Source organism: Symphalangus syndactylus, chromosome 18 (assembly GCF_028878055.3).
Source record: "Symphalangus syndactylus isolate Jambi chromosome 18, NHGRI_mSymSyn1-v2.1_pri, whole genome shotgun sequence".
In the NCBI taxonomy this organism is placed as follows: domain Eukaryota; kingdom Metazoa; phylum Chordata; class Mammalia; order Primates; family Hylobatidae; genus Symphalangus; species Symphalangus syndactylus.
In genome coordinates this window covers 77,243,154-77,263,648 of record NC_072440.2, presented here as the reverse complement: position 1 = coordinate 77,263,648, position 20,495 = coordinate 77,243,154, and the positions used below count along the sequence as shown (strand labels likewise).

General features: G+C 43.5%; 1 protein-coding gene across 4 annotated transcripts in view; it reads right to left on the bottom strand.

Annotated features, from left to right (window-relative positions):
* Window positions 1–20,495, bottom strand: part of CPPED1 (calcineurin like phosphoesterase domain containing 1) — a 125,196-nt gene that overhangs the window by 89,262 nt on the left and 15,439 nt on the right. For 3 of the 4 annotated variants that reach the window (XM_055253316.2, XM_055253323.2, XM_055253320.2), the window contains exon 2: window positions 13,527–13,745. In XM_055253316.2, coding sequence (XP_055109291.1) covers window positions 13,527–13,745 — 219 coding nt within the window. Of the gene's footprint in view, window positions 1–13,526; window positions 13,746–20,288; window positions 20,442–20,495 lie in introns of those variants that run through there. The other variant, XM_055253318.2, reaches the window with a different exon arrangement.

The window sequence follows — 20,495 nt, the reverse complement described above, 5'->3', positions numbered from 1 at the left end:
CGTTGCAGAGCTGACAGGGCCCACTGGCTGGATGAAGCCCATCCATGGAGCTCACACTCAGGTGAAGAAACCTATGCCTAGAAATTGCCCTACTGGGGTGCGGTGGCTCATGCCTGTAATCCCAGCACTTGGGAGGCTGAGGCAGGCGGATCATCTGAGGTCAGGAGTTTGACACCACCTGGCCAGCATGGTGAAACTCCATCTCTACTAAAAATATAAAAATTAGCTGGGTGTGGGGTTGGGCACCTGTAGTCCCAGTTACTTGGGTGGCTGAGGCGAGAGAATCGCTTGAACCCAGGAGGAAGGCTGCAGTGAGCAGAGATCACACCACTGCACTCCAGCCTGGTCGACAAATTGGGACTGACTCAAAAAAACAAAAAACAAAAAAAAACTTGCCCTATTGGACACTCTATTACTTAGCGCCCCAAAAGGAAAGTTTCATAAAAATTTTCTTTAAAGATAAGATTTTCCAGGAAAAGCTGAATTCCTCTTAGATATGGATAAGATTTTGTTTCTTTGACAAACTCTCTCTGGCTGAACCTTCAACTGATTTCTATCAACCACAAGGACTCTTAAGATCTTACTATCTGTTTTGGCCTCCGGTTTTGCCTTCCTATATGAACTTTCATTTTCTTTGGTCCTGACATATTTCTTCTCTGTGTGTTTTTGTTCATTTTATGCCTTCTCAAATGCTTCACTGAACAAATAAATAAGGCAAGGCTCTCTCAGTTTTCAGTTTTTGATCTAAACACTGGAACCCAGACAGAATGATTATGCTTTTTATTTTTAACCTAATCAAAAGGCAACTGTTAACTACTCCCTATTATTGAGCTCCTGCTACTTCTTTTCATTGAATAATCAAATATCCACATTTTTCTAGCTACAATTAAGGCTTCTGGCCTTTAATTAAAGGTAGAGTTTCACCATTGAGTTTATACTTTGGTCAATTAAAATAGCCACATGTTGACTGTGAAAAGGTAGCTCCAACAAGTCAAAGAACAAGAGTATGTGCGTATGTACACAGAGGTGTGGGCTCTTAATCTGGGGCCATGGGGATCTGGGGTTCATCCTGTGAACTTGGATGGGAAAAAGGAGTTTTTTCATGAACTTCTGATATTTAGCATTTCCTTCTATTATGAAGTTAGTAGAAATCACAGAGGTATTAACATCCCCCGTGAATTTCGCACCAACAGAAATCACATGGATTTTTTTCCCCATCACATCACACTCGTTGCAGATTAATTCAGGGTATGGTTGAAACTCACTGCCATTTTTTTTTTTTTTTTTTTTTTTGAGATGGAGTTTCACTCTTGTTGCCCAGGCTGGAGTGCAGTGGCGCGATCTCGGCTCACTGCAACCTCCGCCTCCCGGGTTCAAGCGATTCTCCTGCCTCAGACTCCCAAGTAGCTGGGATTACAGGCACAGCTACTGGCTAATTTTGTACTTTTAGTAGATACGGGGTTTTACCATGTTGGTCAGGTTGGTCTTGAACTCCTGACCTCAAGTGATCCACCCGCCTCAGCCTCCCTAAGTGCTGGGATTACAGGTATGAGCCACTGTGCCTGGCCTTAAACTCACTGCCATTTTGAAACTATGACAGTTATTAGCTCTGCTATTAGATTGTGTTATATAATAGACCAACACATGAATATTACTATATCCAATAATTTAAAAAATATTTTGATAACCCTATTTCAATAGAATTGGTTTCCTCAAAAATCCTAGGAACTTTATTTTGTGTATTTAGAAACATCATTCTGAGATGGGATCCAGCAGCTTCAGAAACTTGATGAAGGAATCCGAGGCACAAAATGGGTTAAGACGCCAAGACTTGGAATAAAGGACTGACAGCAGCCAGTGTAGCTCCTCTGCCGGGTCGCCACGTAGAAAATGCTGGCAGGGGTGGAAGGGCAATCACACACCTAATCAGAAACAACTTTTTAAGTAATATTCCCAGTTCCCTAATTAGTCATATAAGGTAAATTAATTCCAACCACTTTTAATCAGCCTCAGCAGAAGGGCGGCATTGGCACTGATTGCCTGGATGATTTCACCGGGCTCAAAATGGATGTGAAGGAGTGCAGGAGCCAGGGGGCTTGGCTGATTGCTCCCAGGTTACTGCTCAGCATTCGGCCCACACACGACCTGATGGAAAATCTGAGCACAGACAGCCCTGGCCCATTCCAGAGGCTGGTGATATTTCAACTATGGCATCACTTTCTTGCACACATAGAACTCCCTTTTTATGTTTCTCTGTGTTAAACTGTAGGGTAAATTGTCTTTAAATCCTGGCATTTCTTGGAGCCTGGTGTAGATACTTAAACATAACAACTCAAGGCTAATGATACAGCTGCGAAAATAAACGTGATTTAACTGAGCCTCTTTAAAAACAAAACCAAACAAAACAAACAGATCCTACTTTAATATGAACAAAAGGGTTTCTGTTCAATGGAAACGTTCTGAGTATCTATGACATGGTAGGCGGTGCAGGAACTTATTGCTTACATGAAAGGGATGGAAGCTGTTGGCTACAAATAAGAGATAGCATGGAAGAAAAGTGCTGGTCAGTCCCTATCCCCGAGAGATGTTCCCCAGAGAACTGCTAAGAGAACTGGCCAGTGTGCTCTCAGTGCAAATGGCACTGAGGCAGATTCCAAACTCAGGCAACCCACTTGGACTTCAAGCCTAAAGAAATACTTACCTGACTGTACAACAGCACGTCTGAGGATGCTCACAGCAGCACTGTTCAAATCAACTCCCACCTGAAGTTATTGCAAGATTAACCAATTATGAAATGCCCATCCATGGAACGCAATGCAGTTTTTAAAAGCCTCACATGTATGTACAAACATAAGATTTTCTAGACAGATGAAAGGAGAAAAAGTAAATCACACAACAACGTTCACAGTATGATCACGTTTGTATTTAAGAAAAGCGTGCTGGCCAGGGCGTGGTGGCTCACACCTGTAATCCCAGCACTTTGGGAGGCCAAAATGGGTGGATCACCTGAGGTCAGGAGTTCAAGACCAGCCTGGCCAACATAACAAAACTCTGTCTCTACTAAAAATACAAAAATCAGCCGGTGTGTTGGCACACACACCTGTAGTCCCAGCTATATCAAGGAGACTATATCAAGGAAAGGAAAGGGAGGGCAGAAGGAAAGGAAAGGGAGAGAAGGAAACGAAAGGAAAGGAGAGGGGAGGGGAGGGGAGGGGAAGGGCGGGGAAAGGGCGAGCAGGCTTACATTCATGCACACTTTGACCATGGTGACCCCGAGGAAGCACTTAGGGGGCAGTTAAAGTTTATTTTAAATATAGATTTTAAATTTACAAGGAGAATGTCTCTATGTATTACTTGTAGAATTTACAAATCTAATAAAGTAACAATAAAGAGATCCATATCTACCCTCATTAAATCCTACAGGAGACTAGAATGACAACAACAAAAAACACAAAGAATTTCATGTTTCAATATACCTACACGTATCTATATTCCTTATTTCTACGTGAAGCACAGATTTCTGTCGGTCTCATTCACTAACATAGCACAAACATCTAGAACAGTGCCTGGTGCAAAGTAGACTCTCAATACAGATTTGTTAAATAAATGAATTGACTATTATTCATGTGTTTCAGAAATCTGTACTGGGTGCCTACCATGTGCTGGCTTCTTGCTAAAGATCACGGGAAACATACTGTGAATCATTTAACCAGCATTCGCTGAATACCTTCCACGTGCTTTGCACTGGGCACTAAGTGAAAGTACACACCAATACAGACACACAGACACACACGCACACCCACTGCCCTTTAGGAACTTGGAACTAAGCTTGGGAGAAGGCGAACTAGCAGAGGTTGGAGCAATGAGATAAGGCCTTTTCCTGGCCAGAGCCTTAATCCTGGCTTTGGTTTTCAAAATTATGCCTCTGAGGCTTTGCTTATTATGGCCTGTCTTGTACCAGAATTATGTTCATGGGTTTGTGTCGGCCCAGCTGAAGGAAAATGAGTATCAACCTTCCTGGATTCTGAAACCACAGAAAGACAAAGGGCTTTATTCTTTGCCTGAAGACCAGCACACCAAGGCATTCTTTGTTCAATGGCTTCATTTCCCAATTGTATACATTCATTACAGAATTAGAAACCTCCCAGTGGGGGTCAGGCACGGTGGCTCATGTATGTAATCCCAGAACTTTGGGAGGCCAAGGCAGGTGCATCACCTGAGGTCAGGAGTTTCAGACCAGCCTGGCCAACATGGAGAAACCTCGTCTCTACTAAAACTACAAAAATTAGCTGAGCGTGGTGGTGCATGCCTGTAATCCCAGCTACTTGGGAGGCTGAAGCAGGAGAATTGCTTGAACCTGGGAGGCGAAGGTTGCAGTGAGCTGAGATCGCACCACCGCACTCCAGCCTGGGCAACAGAACAAGACTCTGTCTGGAAAAAAAAAAAAAAAAAAACTCCTAGTGAGGAAGGAGGCTTGATGGTCATTTGGCCATGGCTACTGTTATCAGGACCTTGGTCTAGGCCTTGACATCTAATTTAAGGTGAACAGCTACCAAACTACATGAATTAGAAGTTTTCAGGTCTCACTGGGGTGTTTTCCTGACAGAAAAGCCTAACTCCTTTCATCAGTAATTCTACTTTACTTGCCCATAGCATCTCCCATTCTTAGACACACTCTACTGATTTGCTTCTTCTCCTCTCCAGCCTTTTGCAGCCATAGCTGCACAAGTGCAGCCCTTCTTTACCTTGAAGTTCAGACTTTTCTACCTAAGTGGATTATTCTGCTTTATCTATAGCAAATATCACTTTTGTGCACGCTCCCTCTCCTCCATTTGTTGGAATCATTTCTAAATTCAATTCCATTTTCATACTGAGTCTCTTTGGTCCCAATAGAAATGGTCCCCAAAGTTCAAATATCAGATGTCTGGGACCCTTTTAACTTTTGAAAATGCAGTTACTGGGCAATGGATGTGCGAAAGTTAACTTGGGGAATGACATTAAATCAGAAAAGCCTTCTGCTTTTAGTGATAAAAGGCTTCTTCATCTATAAATCTCAAAGTATCAACTTTGCAGATCCATAAGCTCTTATCCCAAATCCCCTAGGCCAGATCTCATTTGAAATTCCAAGTTTTTCTAACTTTAGAACGGTAAGACAGGGCATAGAACACATATTAAGCAACACTTCAAGCTGGGACTCGGGCAGTGCCCTATAATGAAATCCAGTAATATTTTGTTAGCAAAACATATGAATATGCTCACTAAATATTGGGATCAATAAAGACCACAAACAGCCCTTTGTCACTTGGAAGGCAGTTTTGCCACCAGCTTAGTTTCAAACTTAAGAAAAATCTCTTAGTTTTCACAGCTTTCTGAACTTTTGAGATGGCAGGTAAGGGGTTATGTACAAGTGCAAGACCCAAACGTAAAGAAGCCATCATAGCTCTCCTAAGTGTTCTGCATAAAGACCCTTTTAAAGTATATATGTGTGGCTGTTTTCCCAAACATCAAAGGGCTATTTTGAAAGTCCTGTAAGAAGAGGTCATCCTGCATTATTCAAAGCGTTGTGTAAAAAGCAAAGCAAAACCTACAAACTTAAAGCATTTCCCTTTAAATGCTGAGCATGTGTAAGTCTAAAGGAATAATGGTTCTCCTGATATACACCATTATCTTTATCAGTCAAAAGGAATGTTCACAAACCACTTGCATACACACAAGATTACATTTAGTACTTTAAAAAGTGGCCGCGACCCGGCGTGGTGGCTCATGCCTGATAAGTCCAACACTTTGGGAGGGCGAGGTGAGCAGATCACTTCCAGCCAGGAGTTCAAGACCAGCCTAGCCAACATGGTGAAACCCCGTCTCTACTAAAAATACAAAAATTAGCCAGGCATGGTGGTGCACATCTGTAACTCCAGCTGCTCAAGAGGCTGAGGCATGAGAATTGCTTGAACCCGGGAGGTAGAGGTTGCAGTGAGCCAAGATCATGAAACTGTACCCAGCCTGGGCGACAGAGTGAGGCTGTGCCTCAAAAAATAATAAAAATAAATAAAAATACATAAATAAATAATAAAATAAAAAGTGTCTGTCTCAGCCACCCATGTGAACAATCTGTGGTTGTTTGGCATCAACGCGATTCCTGACTCTCAATTTACATGCTACCGGTAAACAATCGTTTTGTTACACTTATTCACACCTAAGTACTTAATAGTAAAAAATATGACACACCATTAACATGGTGAGAAAACAATGTGCCCAGTGAAACTAAGCAGCAAAGTGGCATCACTGGAATATGTGCCTCAGTTGTTCAGCAGCAGCAGCAACAGATGACAGCAGGCTTCCAGTCTCCACCCACAATGCTGTGTTTTGACTAAGAGGCTCCTGTGCACTGTATTTTATTTTTTCAGGTGAGAAGACACATCAGAAGCAGGTGAGGGACCAGAAAGTGAGTCTGCCAGGGATGAGGAGGCATTCTGCAGGATGACTTTTTAAAAATGTTCCCTTCAAGCTGGGTTCAGTGACTCAACGCCTATAATCCCAGCACTTTGGGAGGCCGAGGAGGGCAATCATTTGAGGTCAGGAGTTTCCACCAGCCTGGCCAAAATGACGAAACCCCATCTCTACTAAAATTACAATAATTAACCAGGTGTGGTGGCAGGTGCCTGTAATCCCAGCTACTCAGGAGACTTAGGCGGAAGAATCACTTGAACCCGGGAGGCAGAGGTTGCAGTGAGCCGAGATCATGCCACTGCACTCCAGCCTGGGTGACAGAGTGAGACTCTGTCTCAAAAAAAAAAAAAAAGTTCCCTCCAGAGTCATCTGCCTTATTAACAAGGGCTTTTGTCTTAGAAGTCTCTTTTATTAACTGACACAATTTCTTGATCTGTTACGAATGCATGCTGCTCTAGTCCTTCAACAGCTCACCACACATTGCTTCGGTTTAAATATTTGTGTCCTCCAAAACTCATGTTGAAATGTAAACCCCCATGTGGCAATTCTGAGAGGTGGGGCTTTTAAGAGGTGGCTGGATCATGAGGGCCATGCCCTCATGAATGGATTAATCCATTCATGGATTAATGAACGAATGAGTTAGAGGATTAATGGGTTATCATGAGAGTGGGACAAGGCGCTTTTTTTGTGTTTTTTTTTTTTTTTTTTTTTTTTTGAGACAGGGTCTTGCTCTGTCACCCAGGCTGGAGTGCAGTGGCATGATCACGGCTCACCGAAGCTTGGACTCCCAGGTTCAAGCAATCCTCTCGCCTCAGCCTCCCAAGTAGCTGGGACTACAGGTGTGCACCACCATGCCTGGCTAATTTTCTATTTTTTGTATAGACGGGGTTTCACTATGTTGTCCAAGCTAGTCTCGAACTCCTGAGCTCAAGCAATCCACTTGCCTTGGCCTCCCAAAGTGCTGGGATTATAGATGTGGGCCACTGCACCTGGCCTGGTGGCTTTTTAAGAAGAGCAGAGACCCGAGTTAGCACACTCAGCCCCCTCCCCATGTGATGTTCTGTACCACTCTGAGAGTCTGCAGAGAGAGTCCCCACCAGCAAGGCCCTCAGCTGATGCAGCCCCTTGACCTTGGACTTCTCAGCCTCCATAACTGAAAGAAATAAATTTCATTTCTTATAAACAACCCAGTTCCAGATATTCCATTATAAGCTACAGAAAACAGACTAAGACACACATTTTCACCATGTCATCTATGGGTACTTTTCCTGCAGCATTGCCATCATCCTCATCATCACTATTACAGGTTAAGTATCTCTTATGCAACATGCTTGGGACCAAAGGTGCAGAGTTTTCCCCTGTGGTGTCATGTCAGTGCTCAAAAAGTTTCACATTTTGAAGCATATTGGATTTTCAGATTAGGGATGCTCAATCTATCAGTGCTTCTTGAACCTCACTGTCCATACGACTCATCTGGGAATCTTGTTAAAATTCTGATTCATATCCACTAGGTCTGGGTAGGGCAGAGATTCTACATCTCTAACAGCTCCATCTGCTGCTCTGGGCACCACCTTCTGTCTGACCAGCCAGGCTGCAAAATGAAGCGCATAAGGTTTGGAAACAGATGAACAAGAGTTCCCGGTTTACAAGCTGAGTGGCCTTGGGAAAAGCAATTCACTGCTCTGAGCCAGTTTCCCCATCAATTAAAATGGAAATAGCAATGACACCTCCTTTGCAAGACTGTAATGAGTAGATAAGATAGTAACACAGTTCCTGGCAGATAACAGACCCTGAATTCCAGTCCCTGCCATCTGCAGTAGGCTGAACAATGTCCCTCCAGAGATATTCGACATCCTAACTCCTGGAACTTACAAATATGCTACCTTACATGGCAAAAGGGGAATCTGCAGATGGGATTATGTTAAGGATCTTGAGATGGAAACATTATCCTGGGTTATCTGGATGGACCTAATATAAAGACCAGGGTCTTTATAAGAGGAAAGCAGGAGAATCAGAGTAACAGAATATGACAGGGTGGAGCAGAGGTCAGAAAGGAGAAAAGGTGCAATGCTGCTGGCTTTGAAGACGGAAGAAGGAGCATGAGCCAAGAAACGCAGTTGGCTTCTAGAAGCTGGAACCCCTAGAAGGAACACACCGCTGCAGGTTCTTGTTGGACTTCTGACCTCTGGGATGGTAAGAGAACTGTTTGATTCCACTAAGTTGGTGGTAATTTGGGATAGCAGGAACAGGAAACTAACATACCATCCTCTGGAATAATACTAATATGGTTTTGCTGTGGTCTCACTCAAATCTCATCTTTAATTGTAGCTCCCACAATTCCCACATGTTGTGGAAGGGACCTGGTGGGAGGTAACTGAATCAGGGGCGGGTCTTTCTCATATTGTTCTCGTGATTGTGAATAAGTCTCATGAGATCTGATGGTTTTGTAAAGGGGAGTTTCCCTGCACAAGTTCTCTTCTCTCTTGTCTGCTGCCATATAAGATGTGCCTTTCAGCCGGGCATGGTGGCTCACGCCTGTAATCACAGCACTTTCGGAGGCCAAGGCAGGTGGATCACAAGGTCAGGAGATCAAGACCAACCTGGCCAACATGGTGAAATCCCGTCTCTACCAAAAATACAAAAATTAGCCCGGTGAGGTGGTGGCAGGTGCCTGTAGTCCCAGCTACTCAGGAGGCTGAGGCAGGAGAATTGCTTGAACCCAGGAGGCAGAGGTTGCAGTGAGCCGAGATCATGCCACTGCACTTCAGCCTGGGCAACAGAGTGAGACTCCATCTCAAAAAAAAAAAAAAAAAAAAAAAGATGTGCCTTTAGCCTTCTGCCATGATTGTGAGGCTTCCCCAGCCACGTGGAACTGTGAGGCAATTATTCCTTTTGTTTACAAATTACTCAGTCTCAAATTTGTCTTTATCAGCAACATGAAAACAGACTAATACAAATACTATAGCAGGCTTGCCTCCCTTTACAGAACAGAGGAGTTCCCAGGGCTACATCATCAGCTGAAACTAAGTCACAGAATAGTTGCCCAAGTGCAGGTCAATACATGAAAAACTCTTCAAGGAGACTTTATATCAAGGGAAGAATTCATCCTGTATTAACTGTTTTTGTGTGGTTATGCCAATTTTTAATAAACAGGGATGGACGTGTTAGTAACAAACTGTTCTAAAGGCTCAAAGGAATCTCTTGCACCCTAAAGGTATCATCACGTTCTGATTTGTCAGCTTCACATGTAATTGCTGAAATCTAACAAGGCTCCTGGGGACAAAACCAGTGGGTCGACACCTCAGCATCAGTAGGACTGACAAGAGTAACCCTAAATTAAGACTGAAGGATGAAAATCGATGGGTCTCAGTATTTGTACAAATGTTCACTTGCTACTTACAATGTGGCTTACCCCATAGAGGAGCTTTATAATAGAAGAAAATACCAAGATAACCCAAAAGATGCCTGCAAAACAAAAATGTATTTCAAAACTAAATGGACTTTGTGTGGAACAAAGCAGCATGTATCTCCTAAGGATCTTCCTATGGGCTTGGCACCAAGGACTCCTCTTCTCATCACATTTTTGTGCTTCTCTGCCAAGACTCTAGTTCCATAGAAAGGCCTGGTCTCTTGTCTCCAGTATTACATCTGTAGCATGTAGCACTGTAACTGGCACTTAGTTTGCACACACACATTTTTGTGGACGATAAGTACTATAATGGGTATTTATAAGAAAAAGCGTATTATTACTTTCATTAAAAAAAATGAAAAGTTATTTTTCTCTATTTTCTTTTCTTTTTTTTCTTTTTTTGTTTTTTTTTGAGATGAAGTCTTGCTCTGTCACTCAGGCTAAAATGCAGTGGTATAGTCTTGGCTCACTGGATTCTCTACCTCCTGGGTTCAAGCGATTCTCCTCCCTCAATCTCCCAAGTAGCTGAGATTACAGGCCCACGCCACCATGCTGAGCTAATTTTTGTATTTTTAGTAGGGACGGGGTTTCACCATGTTGGCCAGAATGGTCTCGAACTCCTGACCTCAAGTGATCTGCCCACCTCGGCCTCCCAAAGTGCTGGGATTACAGGTGTGAGCCACCATGCCTGGTCTTTCTCCATTTTCAACTTAAATCTACTTGGCCCAAGATATTTTCTTTTCTTTTTTCTTTTTTTTTTTTTTGAGATGGAGTCTCGCTCTGCTGCCCAGGCTGGAGTGCTATGGTGCAATCTTGCTCATTGCAACCTCCACCTCCTGGGTTCAAGTGATTCTCCTGCCTCAGCCCCCAGAGTAGCTGGGATCACAGGTGTACACCACCATGCCTGGCTAATTTTTGTATTTTAGTAGAGATGGGGTTTCACCATGTTGGCCAGGCTGGTCTCGAATTCCTGACCTCAGGTGATCCGCCTACCTTGGCCTCCCAAAGTGCTGGGATTGCAGGTATCAGCCACCGTGCCTGGCCAGGGCCAAGATACTATTTATGGTAGAACTAAAAGTATGCTTTCTGATTTTATTTGCCTATTAATATATGCATTTGATAATGAAGAATGTGCTAAGTAGTCAAAGCAAATAATTACTTTCTAGTGTCTAACCCTGCCTATGAGCTAAATGAGAGGGAACGCACTTATTGCATATTAAAAAATGGTAACTAGTTTTAAAATGCTCTGTTTAATCTCAAACCACAATATTCAAAACAGTTACAGTCCTTTCACTGGTTCAATTAAAACCCCAGAAAACAGTCCAAGTCTTCAGAACAAATTATAAATTCTGCTTGAGTTGCACTGCATGTAAAATTCACGTTCAAAAGTTTGCCAAGTCACATTCATGAAGTCTTGACCAACTGGCAGGGCTGATCATAAAAACCGTATCTTTTAATTTATAATGTTTAATGTATATTCAGTATATCTTATTTAAAAAGCAACATACTTGGCATGAAAAGCTTTTATTTTAAATCTGATTTTGAAATATGACTGAATACATCAACAGAATTCAGAACAAGTTGGTAAACATCTACAAGAACATGTTATATAATTTCATTGAGCCCTATAACATTCTGTTTTTAAAGAGAAGAAACCACTGAACAGAAAAATTTGAAATCTTCTTTTCTTCTTCTTTTTTGTTAGAGACAGGGGCTCTCTCTGTTGTCTGGAGGCTGGAGTGCAGTGGTATGATCATGGCTCACTGTAGCCTCAAACTCCTGGACTCAAGTGATCCTCCCACTTTAGCCTCCTCAGTAGCTGGGACTACAGGCATGCACCACCACGCCTGGCTAATTTTTTTTTTTTTTTTTTTTTTTTTTTTTTGAGACTGAGCTTCGCGCTCTATCACCCAGGCTGGAGTGCAGCGGCATGATCTCAGCTCACTGCAATCTCTGACTCCCGAGTTCAAGTGATTCTCGTGCCTTAGCCTCCCAAGTAGCTGGGGTTACAGGCACCTGCCACCATACCCGGCTAATTTTTATATTTTTTAGTAGAGACAGGGTTTCACCATGTTGGCCAGGCTGGTCTTGAATTCCTGACCTCAAGTGATCCACCTGTCTCGGCCTCCCAAAGTGCATAAGCCACCGCGCCCGGCCATTCTCACGTTTTCATTATGGGTTTTACTCTAGATAAGTGGGCTGCCAGAAAAAAGAGCCACCATGGGGAGGAACTGATACACTCAGGCTTACTACAGGGTACCTCGGCTTCTAAAGGAGTTACACATCATCACAGGACTCAGAGCCTTGGTTTACAAGGTACAGCTAGCCCCAGACAGACACCCACAGCCACTGCTGTGTTTTCTACAATGGTCTAAAGTCCCCTGCCTCCCTGAGGGACTGGGGCACTCTCCGTTTGCTTACACCTGCTTGCTGGACTTTATCTTTGCCTGGGAGAAAAGGACATCAGAGTAGGCAAAATAAATAGGAAGAGAGTTCTAGAAGGTGTCTGTCATTGTTGAATTGCCAACATCTCACTTTTCTGGTGGGAGACTGTCCTGTTCTTTAGGGTACGTGGTTGCAGTGGAGCTGACCCCACATTCTGGTAGAAGGGGGCCATGTGAGCCAGAAGGGTATGAGCCTGGGACTTTGTTTTTTGTTTGTTAGTGTTTTGCTTTTTTGAGATGGATTCTCACTCCTTCACCCAGGCTGGAGTGCAGCGGCACAATCTCGGCTCACTGCAACCTCCACCTCCTGGGTTCAAGCAAGTATCATGCCTCAGCCTCCTGAGTAACTAGGACTACAGACATGCACCACCACATCTGGCTAATTTTTTTTAGTAGAGATGGGGTTTCACCACGATGACCAGGCTAGTCTCAAACTCCTGAGCTCAAGTGATCCACCCGCCTCAGCCTCCCAAAGTGCTGGGATTACAGGCATGAGCCACTGCACCCGGCCAGCCTGGGACTTTGGACCATCCAGAATAAGGTACTTTCTTTCTGTTGTGGTTTCTGTCAAAAGGATACAAATGTAGAGCTCCCAGGAGCCACTATCTAGAGAGAGCCTGAACGTAAATGAGTCAACCCAGAGAAAGGCAGATCAGAGTGATGGAGAGACCAAGTCCTGATAACCAAGCTGACTCCCTAGATCCAGCTGTACCTGCAACCCAGGTCTGCTCCTGGACTTTGCAGTCCCATTAGGCAACACATACCTTTAAAAAAAAAAAAAAAAAAAAAAAGGGAATCCTGTTTTAAGTTGGATTTCTGTCACTTGCAACAAAAAAGCACCAACAAATAAGGGAGAAATAAAAGTGTAAAAAGAAAGGAAATGAGGAGAGAAGATTATATTTATGGATATAGTGTCTGGAAGCAGTTCAAGTTTGTCCCTGGAAATGCAGAAAGGTGATGTGTGGGAATCTGTTCCATTTTTCATATTAAGCTCAAATCATCAGAACTGTAGCTGTGCCTAATTACTGTGATTAATCTCGCCAAACTCTAAATATAACATGAGTGTGCACTTTCTGATGTTCAATGATACTGCAACAATCATGAAGCAAAAGAATGGTCCATGACTGAGCAAAGATGCCTTTGAAGCAAAATCTTTTTTTTCCTGCCCAAATGCAGTCGTGACTGGCTGAAGGAGAAAAGGTCACAAGCGAAGACCCGAGTCTTACCTGGCATGGCGTGGATGAGGTCACCGCACAGAACGAAGAATTTGGGTTTGGGGTTCAGCTTGTTGATGGCCTGGACGGCTTGCTCAGTTAGACGGATCTCCTGTTCCCATTCGTCACCGCCATTGTCACAGTCCCCGGTGGACCAGGCCTTCATCAGCCCAAACTGTGGGTCTGTGCCCAGGATGAAGTAGAATGGGCCTTTCCATTCGCTTTCCTTTTCTTAAAAAGAGAGAGAGAGAGAGAGAGAAAGAAGGAGAAATGTTGTAAAATCTGTCATAAAAGCAACCAGGTTACCATGCAAAGTGGATACACTATTTTTCTTAAATTAAGTAGGTCATTTTAATAAGCTGCGGTTCAAACATACCATTTTCCTGTCATAGTCGAGAGGATTTTGATTTATACTAATTATGCCTGGGACCTGGTGATACCCAAAGGCCAGGACTGTCCACGTGGGCTTCTGCAGCCACACCACCAAGCTGTTTGCTGACAAGCTAGACAGCCAAAAGGAAGCACAGGGCCACAAGAGAACCCAATGCAGAGGATATTCGTGCTCAATAATCGTCTTTAAATTAGAACAAAACTCCCCAAATTGAATGCTGCCAGAAGTATTATATTTAAATTACTAGGTGAAGTGCTTACACATCTTTTCTGTGAGGCTTCGTGGCACCATTTCCACCGTTTCGGGGGATGTGACAGAATTTTAATTATAAAACTTGGCGCTTGGAAGCTCTGGCTATCTGGTGGGAGATGTGGTGCCAGAAATGAAATCTTGGAATGAGTAAGTCAATGTGGGAGAAAAAAAAAAAAGAAAAAAGAAAAATCAATGCTAACATTTCAAAGGCAGTAGGATGTGGGCATCAGTGAGGTGTGAGGCTGGGGGTGGGGACTCTTTTATGTTCTTGGAAAGGGATCTAGGCCACCTGAAATCATTCTGCTTGCTCTTCCGATTGGCTCTTCTGGGCCAAAGCTTTGCGGGTCTTAGGGTTTCTACTCTTATCTGCCAGAACTGCCGCCGGTGCCTGCTTGGGCAGAGCTGGAATGGCCATTAATGGGCACAGAAGTGCTGTGGGTTTCACTTTTTAAAAAATTATTTGGCCACAGAATCTTTTCTATAATCAAAATTGTACATGGCAGACCAATGTTGAAAAAACATTCCAAGCAAAGCCGCTTGCTCTTACAGAACAGCATCTGGAACTTCCAGTGCCAGAGCCAGATCTGGTGCTGGACACAGCACAGTCTGAGGACCCCCGATCTACAGCCCCCTCATTAATCCTCTGAGGAAACTGAGGCCCCGAGAGGCGACAGAACTTGCTGATGGCCTGCTAGCGCTTAGTAGTGGGACAGAGCTGCCCCATCATCTTGAGGCTGGTTTTTTTTTTCTCTTTTTCATAATTTAATGTATGGCCAGGTACGGTGGTTCATGCCTGTAATCCCAACACTTTGGGAGGCCAACATGGACGGATCACCTGACATCAAGGGTCCGAGACCAGCCTGGACAACAAAGTGAAACCCCATCTCTACCAAAAATACAAAAATTAGCCAGGCGTGGTGGTGGGCGCCTGTAATCCCAGCTACTCGGGAGGCTGAGGCAAGAGAATCGCTTGAACTCGGAAGGCGGAGGTTGCAGTGAGCCCAGATCGCGTCACTGCACTCCAGCCTGGGTGACAGAATGAGACTCTATCTCAATAATAATAATAATTTAATGGACAATGCATGTTAACTGAATAAATGGCATTTCCTTTGGAAGTCATGATGATGCCGTAATTTCCAAAAAGCTCCTTGGAATCAGTTCACGCCCATGTGTTTGATTCATTTGTCTATTGGGTATCATACCGGGAGCCTTTGCTTTGCCAGGCCCTGTGAGAGGTGCTGGCAATATGAGGGTGACTAAGACAGATGAGTCCCTGCTGTCCTCGCAGTCAGTGCTCATAGGGGGAGATGAGCAAGTAAACAAGCAGGGAATAGAATCAGAGAGGATTGATGACTATGCAGATTAAGAGTGAGGCAATGGCTAGTTTAAATTAGACAAACAGGGCCAGTCACCACGCCTGTGATCCCAGGAGTTTGGGAGGCCGAGGCGGGCAGATCACTTGAGGTCATGAATTCGAGACCAGCCTGGCCAACATGGTGAAATGCCATTTCTACTAAAAATACAAAAAATTAGCTGGACGCGGTGGTGCATCCCTATAGTCTCAGCTACTTGGGAGGCTGAGGTGAAAGGAATGCTTTAACCTGGGAGGCAGAGATTGCAGTAAGCCGAAATCATGCCACTGCATTCCAGCCTGGGTGACGGAGATTCTGTCTCAAAACTAACTAAATAAAATAAATAAATAAATAAATAAGACAGGAAAGGTCTCTCTGAAGTGGTGACATTTAAGCTGAGATCTAAATGGCAAGTAAGGGCCAGTGATAACCTTTTTAAATTCCATGGCCACTTGCCCACCCATCACACTGAGCTTACTATCACCTTAGAGTGGACTCTGGTTTCAAGCCTCCTTTCCCTTCTTAATTCCTTTCTCAGAGTTAAAGAAAAAAAAAAGTGAACAAACAAAAATACCTCTGCACACTTTACAGAACAAATTGTAGATGCAAATAAGCACACCAGTCCTCGACTTACAGCACAGTGTTCAATCACAATGGGCCAGAACTCAATCTGAACAAAGGCTGCATGAAACCCTGGTGTGTGCATCTCATGGAGAAAGACGGCAATATGGCACATCCAGCAGGGACTGAGGGAGTCAACTGTCATTCACTGAGCACTGACTGCGTTGGCAGAAAGACTCTAAGATGCCCCCCAAATCCCTGCCTCCTGATATTCACATCCATGTGCAACACCCTCCCTTTGAGTGTGGGCTGCAACTTGCTTCTAATAAACAGAATACAATGATGGGAGTCCCTTCCAAGAGTGGGCTAAAAGAAGACCATGACTTTCATCTCTTACTCTTTCTCAGAGCCCTTGCTCTGGAGATTAAAAACTGCCATGTTGTGAATATCCCTACAGAGAGGCCAATGTGCTGAGGAACAGAGGGAAACCTCTGGCCAACAGCCCACGAGAAACCAATCCTGCCAATAACCATGTGAATCAGCTTGGAAGAGGACACTCCTCTGTTGAGCTTTCCGATGAGATCACAGCCCTAACAGATACCTTGACTGAAATCTTATGAGACTCTGTGGCAGATGAACTCAACTAAGCTGTACCCAGATTCCTCACAAAATCCTGTGACATGACACATATTTGCTTTTTAAGCCGTGAAGCTTCAGGGTAATTTGTTACACAGTAAAAGATCCCTACAAATGAGGCATTAGGGATAAATGATCAAGAAGTAGACAACAAGATTTCCTGAAGATCTGATTATTGTGTCATGAAAAAAAAAAAAACTGAGATTCTGCTTTGTGTCTTTGTTACTAATCATTTATTTTACTTGCATAATAACCTTTTTACACCAATGAATGCTTCTAGCTGTGTTTCTACTTTTGAGGCTGTTTGCAGAGCCATTTAAGCTGGATGAATTAATCAGAACCAGATAAGGGAGGTGATCACAGGCACCTCAAGGTAGCAGCATAAATCAACCCTCTACAACAGAGTTTATAAACAGCTTCCTATAGCAAACATTTTAACAATTCGTTTCCTATGACAAATAGTCAGAATTTCAGAAAGTCAATAGTCCTTGGAGCTATTAAAATAAATCTTTCATTATTACTTGTTTACTTACTAAAAACTTAGAATCTCAATTTTATGATGACAAGGTACAAAATAAATAGATTTAACCTAAAATAAATGACAGCTCACATATCAGTATTCAATCTACCTTACTTATCTAATGAGGTAATTTGTTTGCTCAGGAATCTTCATTCTCCAAAGGAACTGGATGCTCTTAAGGTTCCTGCTACAGAAGCTGGTGGTCTTTGGTCTCATCAAAATTTTTTTTTTATCAAGACTGATATTTGGAGCTTACAATGCTTAATTCTAGGAGGAGGAATCTCTTTTAAATGTATACCTCTCCATCCCTTAAAAGGGCAGCTTTTAACATTATGAAAGTGAATTGTGTTTTTTTTAATTTATTTTTACAGATGGGGTCTGGCTTTGTCACCGAAGCTAGTGTACGGTGGCACAATCATGGCTCCCTGCAGCCTTGATCTCCCATGCTCAAGTGATCCTCCTGCCTCAGCCTCCCAAAATGCTGGGATTACAGGCATGAGCCACCACACCCAGACAAAAGTGATTTTTTTTTTTTTTTTGACACAAAGTTTCCCTCTGTCACCCAGGCTGGAGTGCAATGCTGCAATCTCTGCTTACTGCAACCTCTGCCTCCCAGGCTCAAGTGATTCTCGTGCCTCAGCCTCCCCAGTAGCTGCAATTACAGGCACGCACGACCACACCTGACTAATTTTTGTAGTTTTAGTAGAGATAGGGTTTCGCCATGTTGGCCAGGCTGGTCTCAAGCTCCTGGCCTCAAATGATCTGCCTGCCTCGGCCTTGGCCTCCCAAAGTACTGGGATTATAGGCATGAGCCACCACACTCAGATGAAAGTGACTTCTTAACAATATTTGCATTAAAATTATTTCACCAAAGCCCAGAGTTACCCCCAAGGTACAGTCCCCAGGCACAGTCCAGCTTTTCTGGAAACCCTCTGGAAGCACTCTTTTAGCAACTTGAGCCATGGAAGTATGGATAAACTGAGGTCCACTCCTAAAGCACTCTGAGTATGACAGTATTTGTCATTACTGGAAAAAAAACCCAAAAGACACTCAGGGGTCCAGTTTTCTCCCCCTACCTTTCCTAGCTTAAATGTGAGACTACTCGGTCAAATGGTACATGCCTGACAATGCTAATTAAGGAGCAAAACTAGCCTGGCAACAAGGCTGATGAAGAAGGACAAGGTGAGGGTTACCTGACAGCAGAAAGCAGCAGGTTGCTCACGGCATTGAGATGGCAGGTCTGGGCCACAGCCTTATTCCTCCAGGTGTGACATCAGCATCGCCTGGGAGCACATTCACAATGCAGAATCTCTGGCCCCAGCCCAGATCCACTGGGTGAGGATCTGCATTTTACTGAACCCCCGGGTGACCTATGCGCACATCCAAATTTGGGAAGCACCAGTCTACGTACAACTCACCAAGGAACTCGAGTGGCCTGCAAATTACATGCGTTGTAGGAGAAACAGAAGCACAGTGACTTTCGTTTCCTTAAACTAAAATAACACTTCAGAGGGGTTTTGTTCAGGTTGTTGTTGGTGGTAATATTTTTTATTTTGTTTTGGTTTGGTTTTGCATACTTCTCTGGTCATTGTTATGTCTCTGCCTATGTACAGGTCATGGATTTGGCCCTAAATATTTCACTGTATTATTCATTACTATCTAGTCATCACCCTTTATAGCCTTGCAAAACTAAGTGCCAAGATTCTTTGAAAAGTAAGAAGTTGGGCTGGGCACGGTGGCTCACACCTGTAATCCCAGCACTTTGGGAGGCCGAGGTGGGTGGCTCATGAGGTCAACAGATCAAGACCATCCTGGCCAAAATGGTGAAACCTTGTCTCTATTAAAAATACAAAAATTAGCCAGGCATGGTGGCATGTGCCTATAGTCCCATCTACTCAGGAGGCTAAGGCAGGAGAATCACTTGAACTGGGAGGCAGAGGTTGCAGTGAGCAGAGATCGTGCCACTGCATTCCAGCCTGGGTGACAGAGAGAGACTCCATCTCAAAAAGAAGAAGTTAATCAGGGAATTCATTACTAATTAGTAAGTTCTAATTTATTTTTATATGACTTCATGGAAAAAGCACCCATTAGCAAGTATGAGTATATAGTACACATGCATGTGTACACACATACGTGCACACACACATGCACACATACACACACATTTTCCAGTGCACAGCAAAGAAGTCTGTACTTTTCTTCCAAAATTGACTTAAAAAAATAACCCAGTCAGGGGCCCTAACTGATGACTATGATAAAAACCAAGGTCAAATTTTGAGACAAACTTAAATATGTGTGAAAGGAATAAAAGAAAAAAGTGTTAAGATCTCATTTCTGACCCAGATGATACCAAAACAAGACTATAAACTTTAGAAACAACTCACACAAAGCTCTGGATAATGCCTACAGGGTATTTAGTGTTAATACGTGGTAAAAACATACATTTCATTTATTTAATTAAAACACCTATATCTGTTATAAGAATGTCCGGAATGAATATTTCTTTTTTTGTTGTTTTTGAGATGGAGTCTCACTCTGGCACTCAGACTGCAGTGCGGTGGCGTGGTCTCAGCTCAGTGCAACCTCCGCCTCTCGGTTCAAGTGATTCTCCTGCCTCAGCCTCCTGAGTAGCTGAGATTACAGGCGTGTGCCACCACACCTGGCTAATTTTTGTATTTTTAGTAGAGATGGGGTTTCACTATGTTGGCCAGGCTGGTTTTGAACTCCTGACCTCGTGATCTGCCCGCCTCAGCCTCCCAAAGTGCTGGGATTACAGGCGTGAGCCACCACACCCGGCCAGTGAATTTAACTTTTTCAACGTTAATTTTTTAACAGATTCATAGAGAAGGTAATTTAGCTGTCTACTGCTGTGTAACAAACTACCACAAATGTATCAGCTTCAAACAACCCACATTTATTATCTCATAGCCTCTGTGGGAGTCTGGCATGCTTTAGCTGGTCCTCTGGAAGGTCTCTCACAAGCTGCAACAGAAGTATTGGTCAGTGCTGAGGTCTCATCTGAAGACTCACATGGGGTAGGATCTGTTTCCAAGCTCACTTACACAGTGGTTAGTAGGATTCAGCTCCTTGTAGGTTGTAGGACTGATAGCTTCAGTTCCTCACTAGCTGCTGGCTGGAGGCTGCCTTCAGTTCCTTGCCATATGGGCCTCTACAATATGGCAGCTTGCAACATGGAGACTTGCCTCATCGAACCACACAAGGCAGAGGGTCTGCTAGCAAATGGAAGCTACAATCTTACATAACATCAT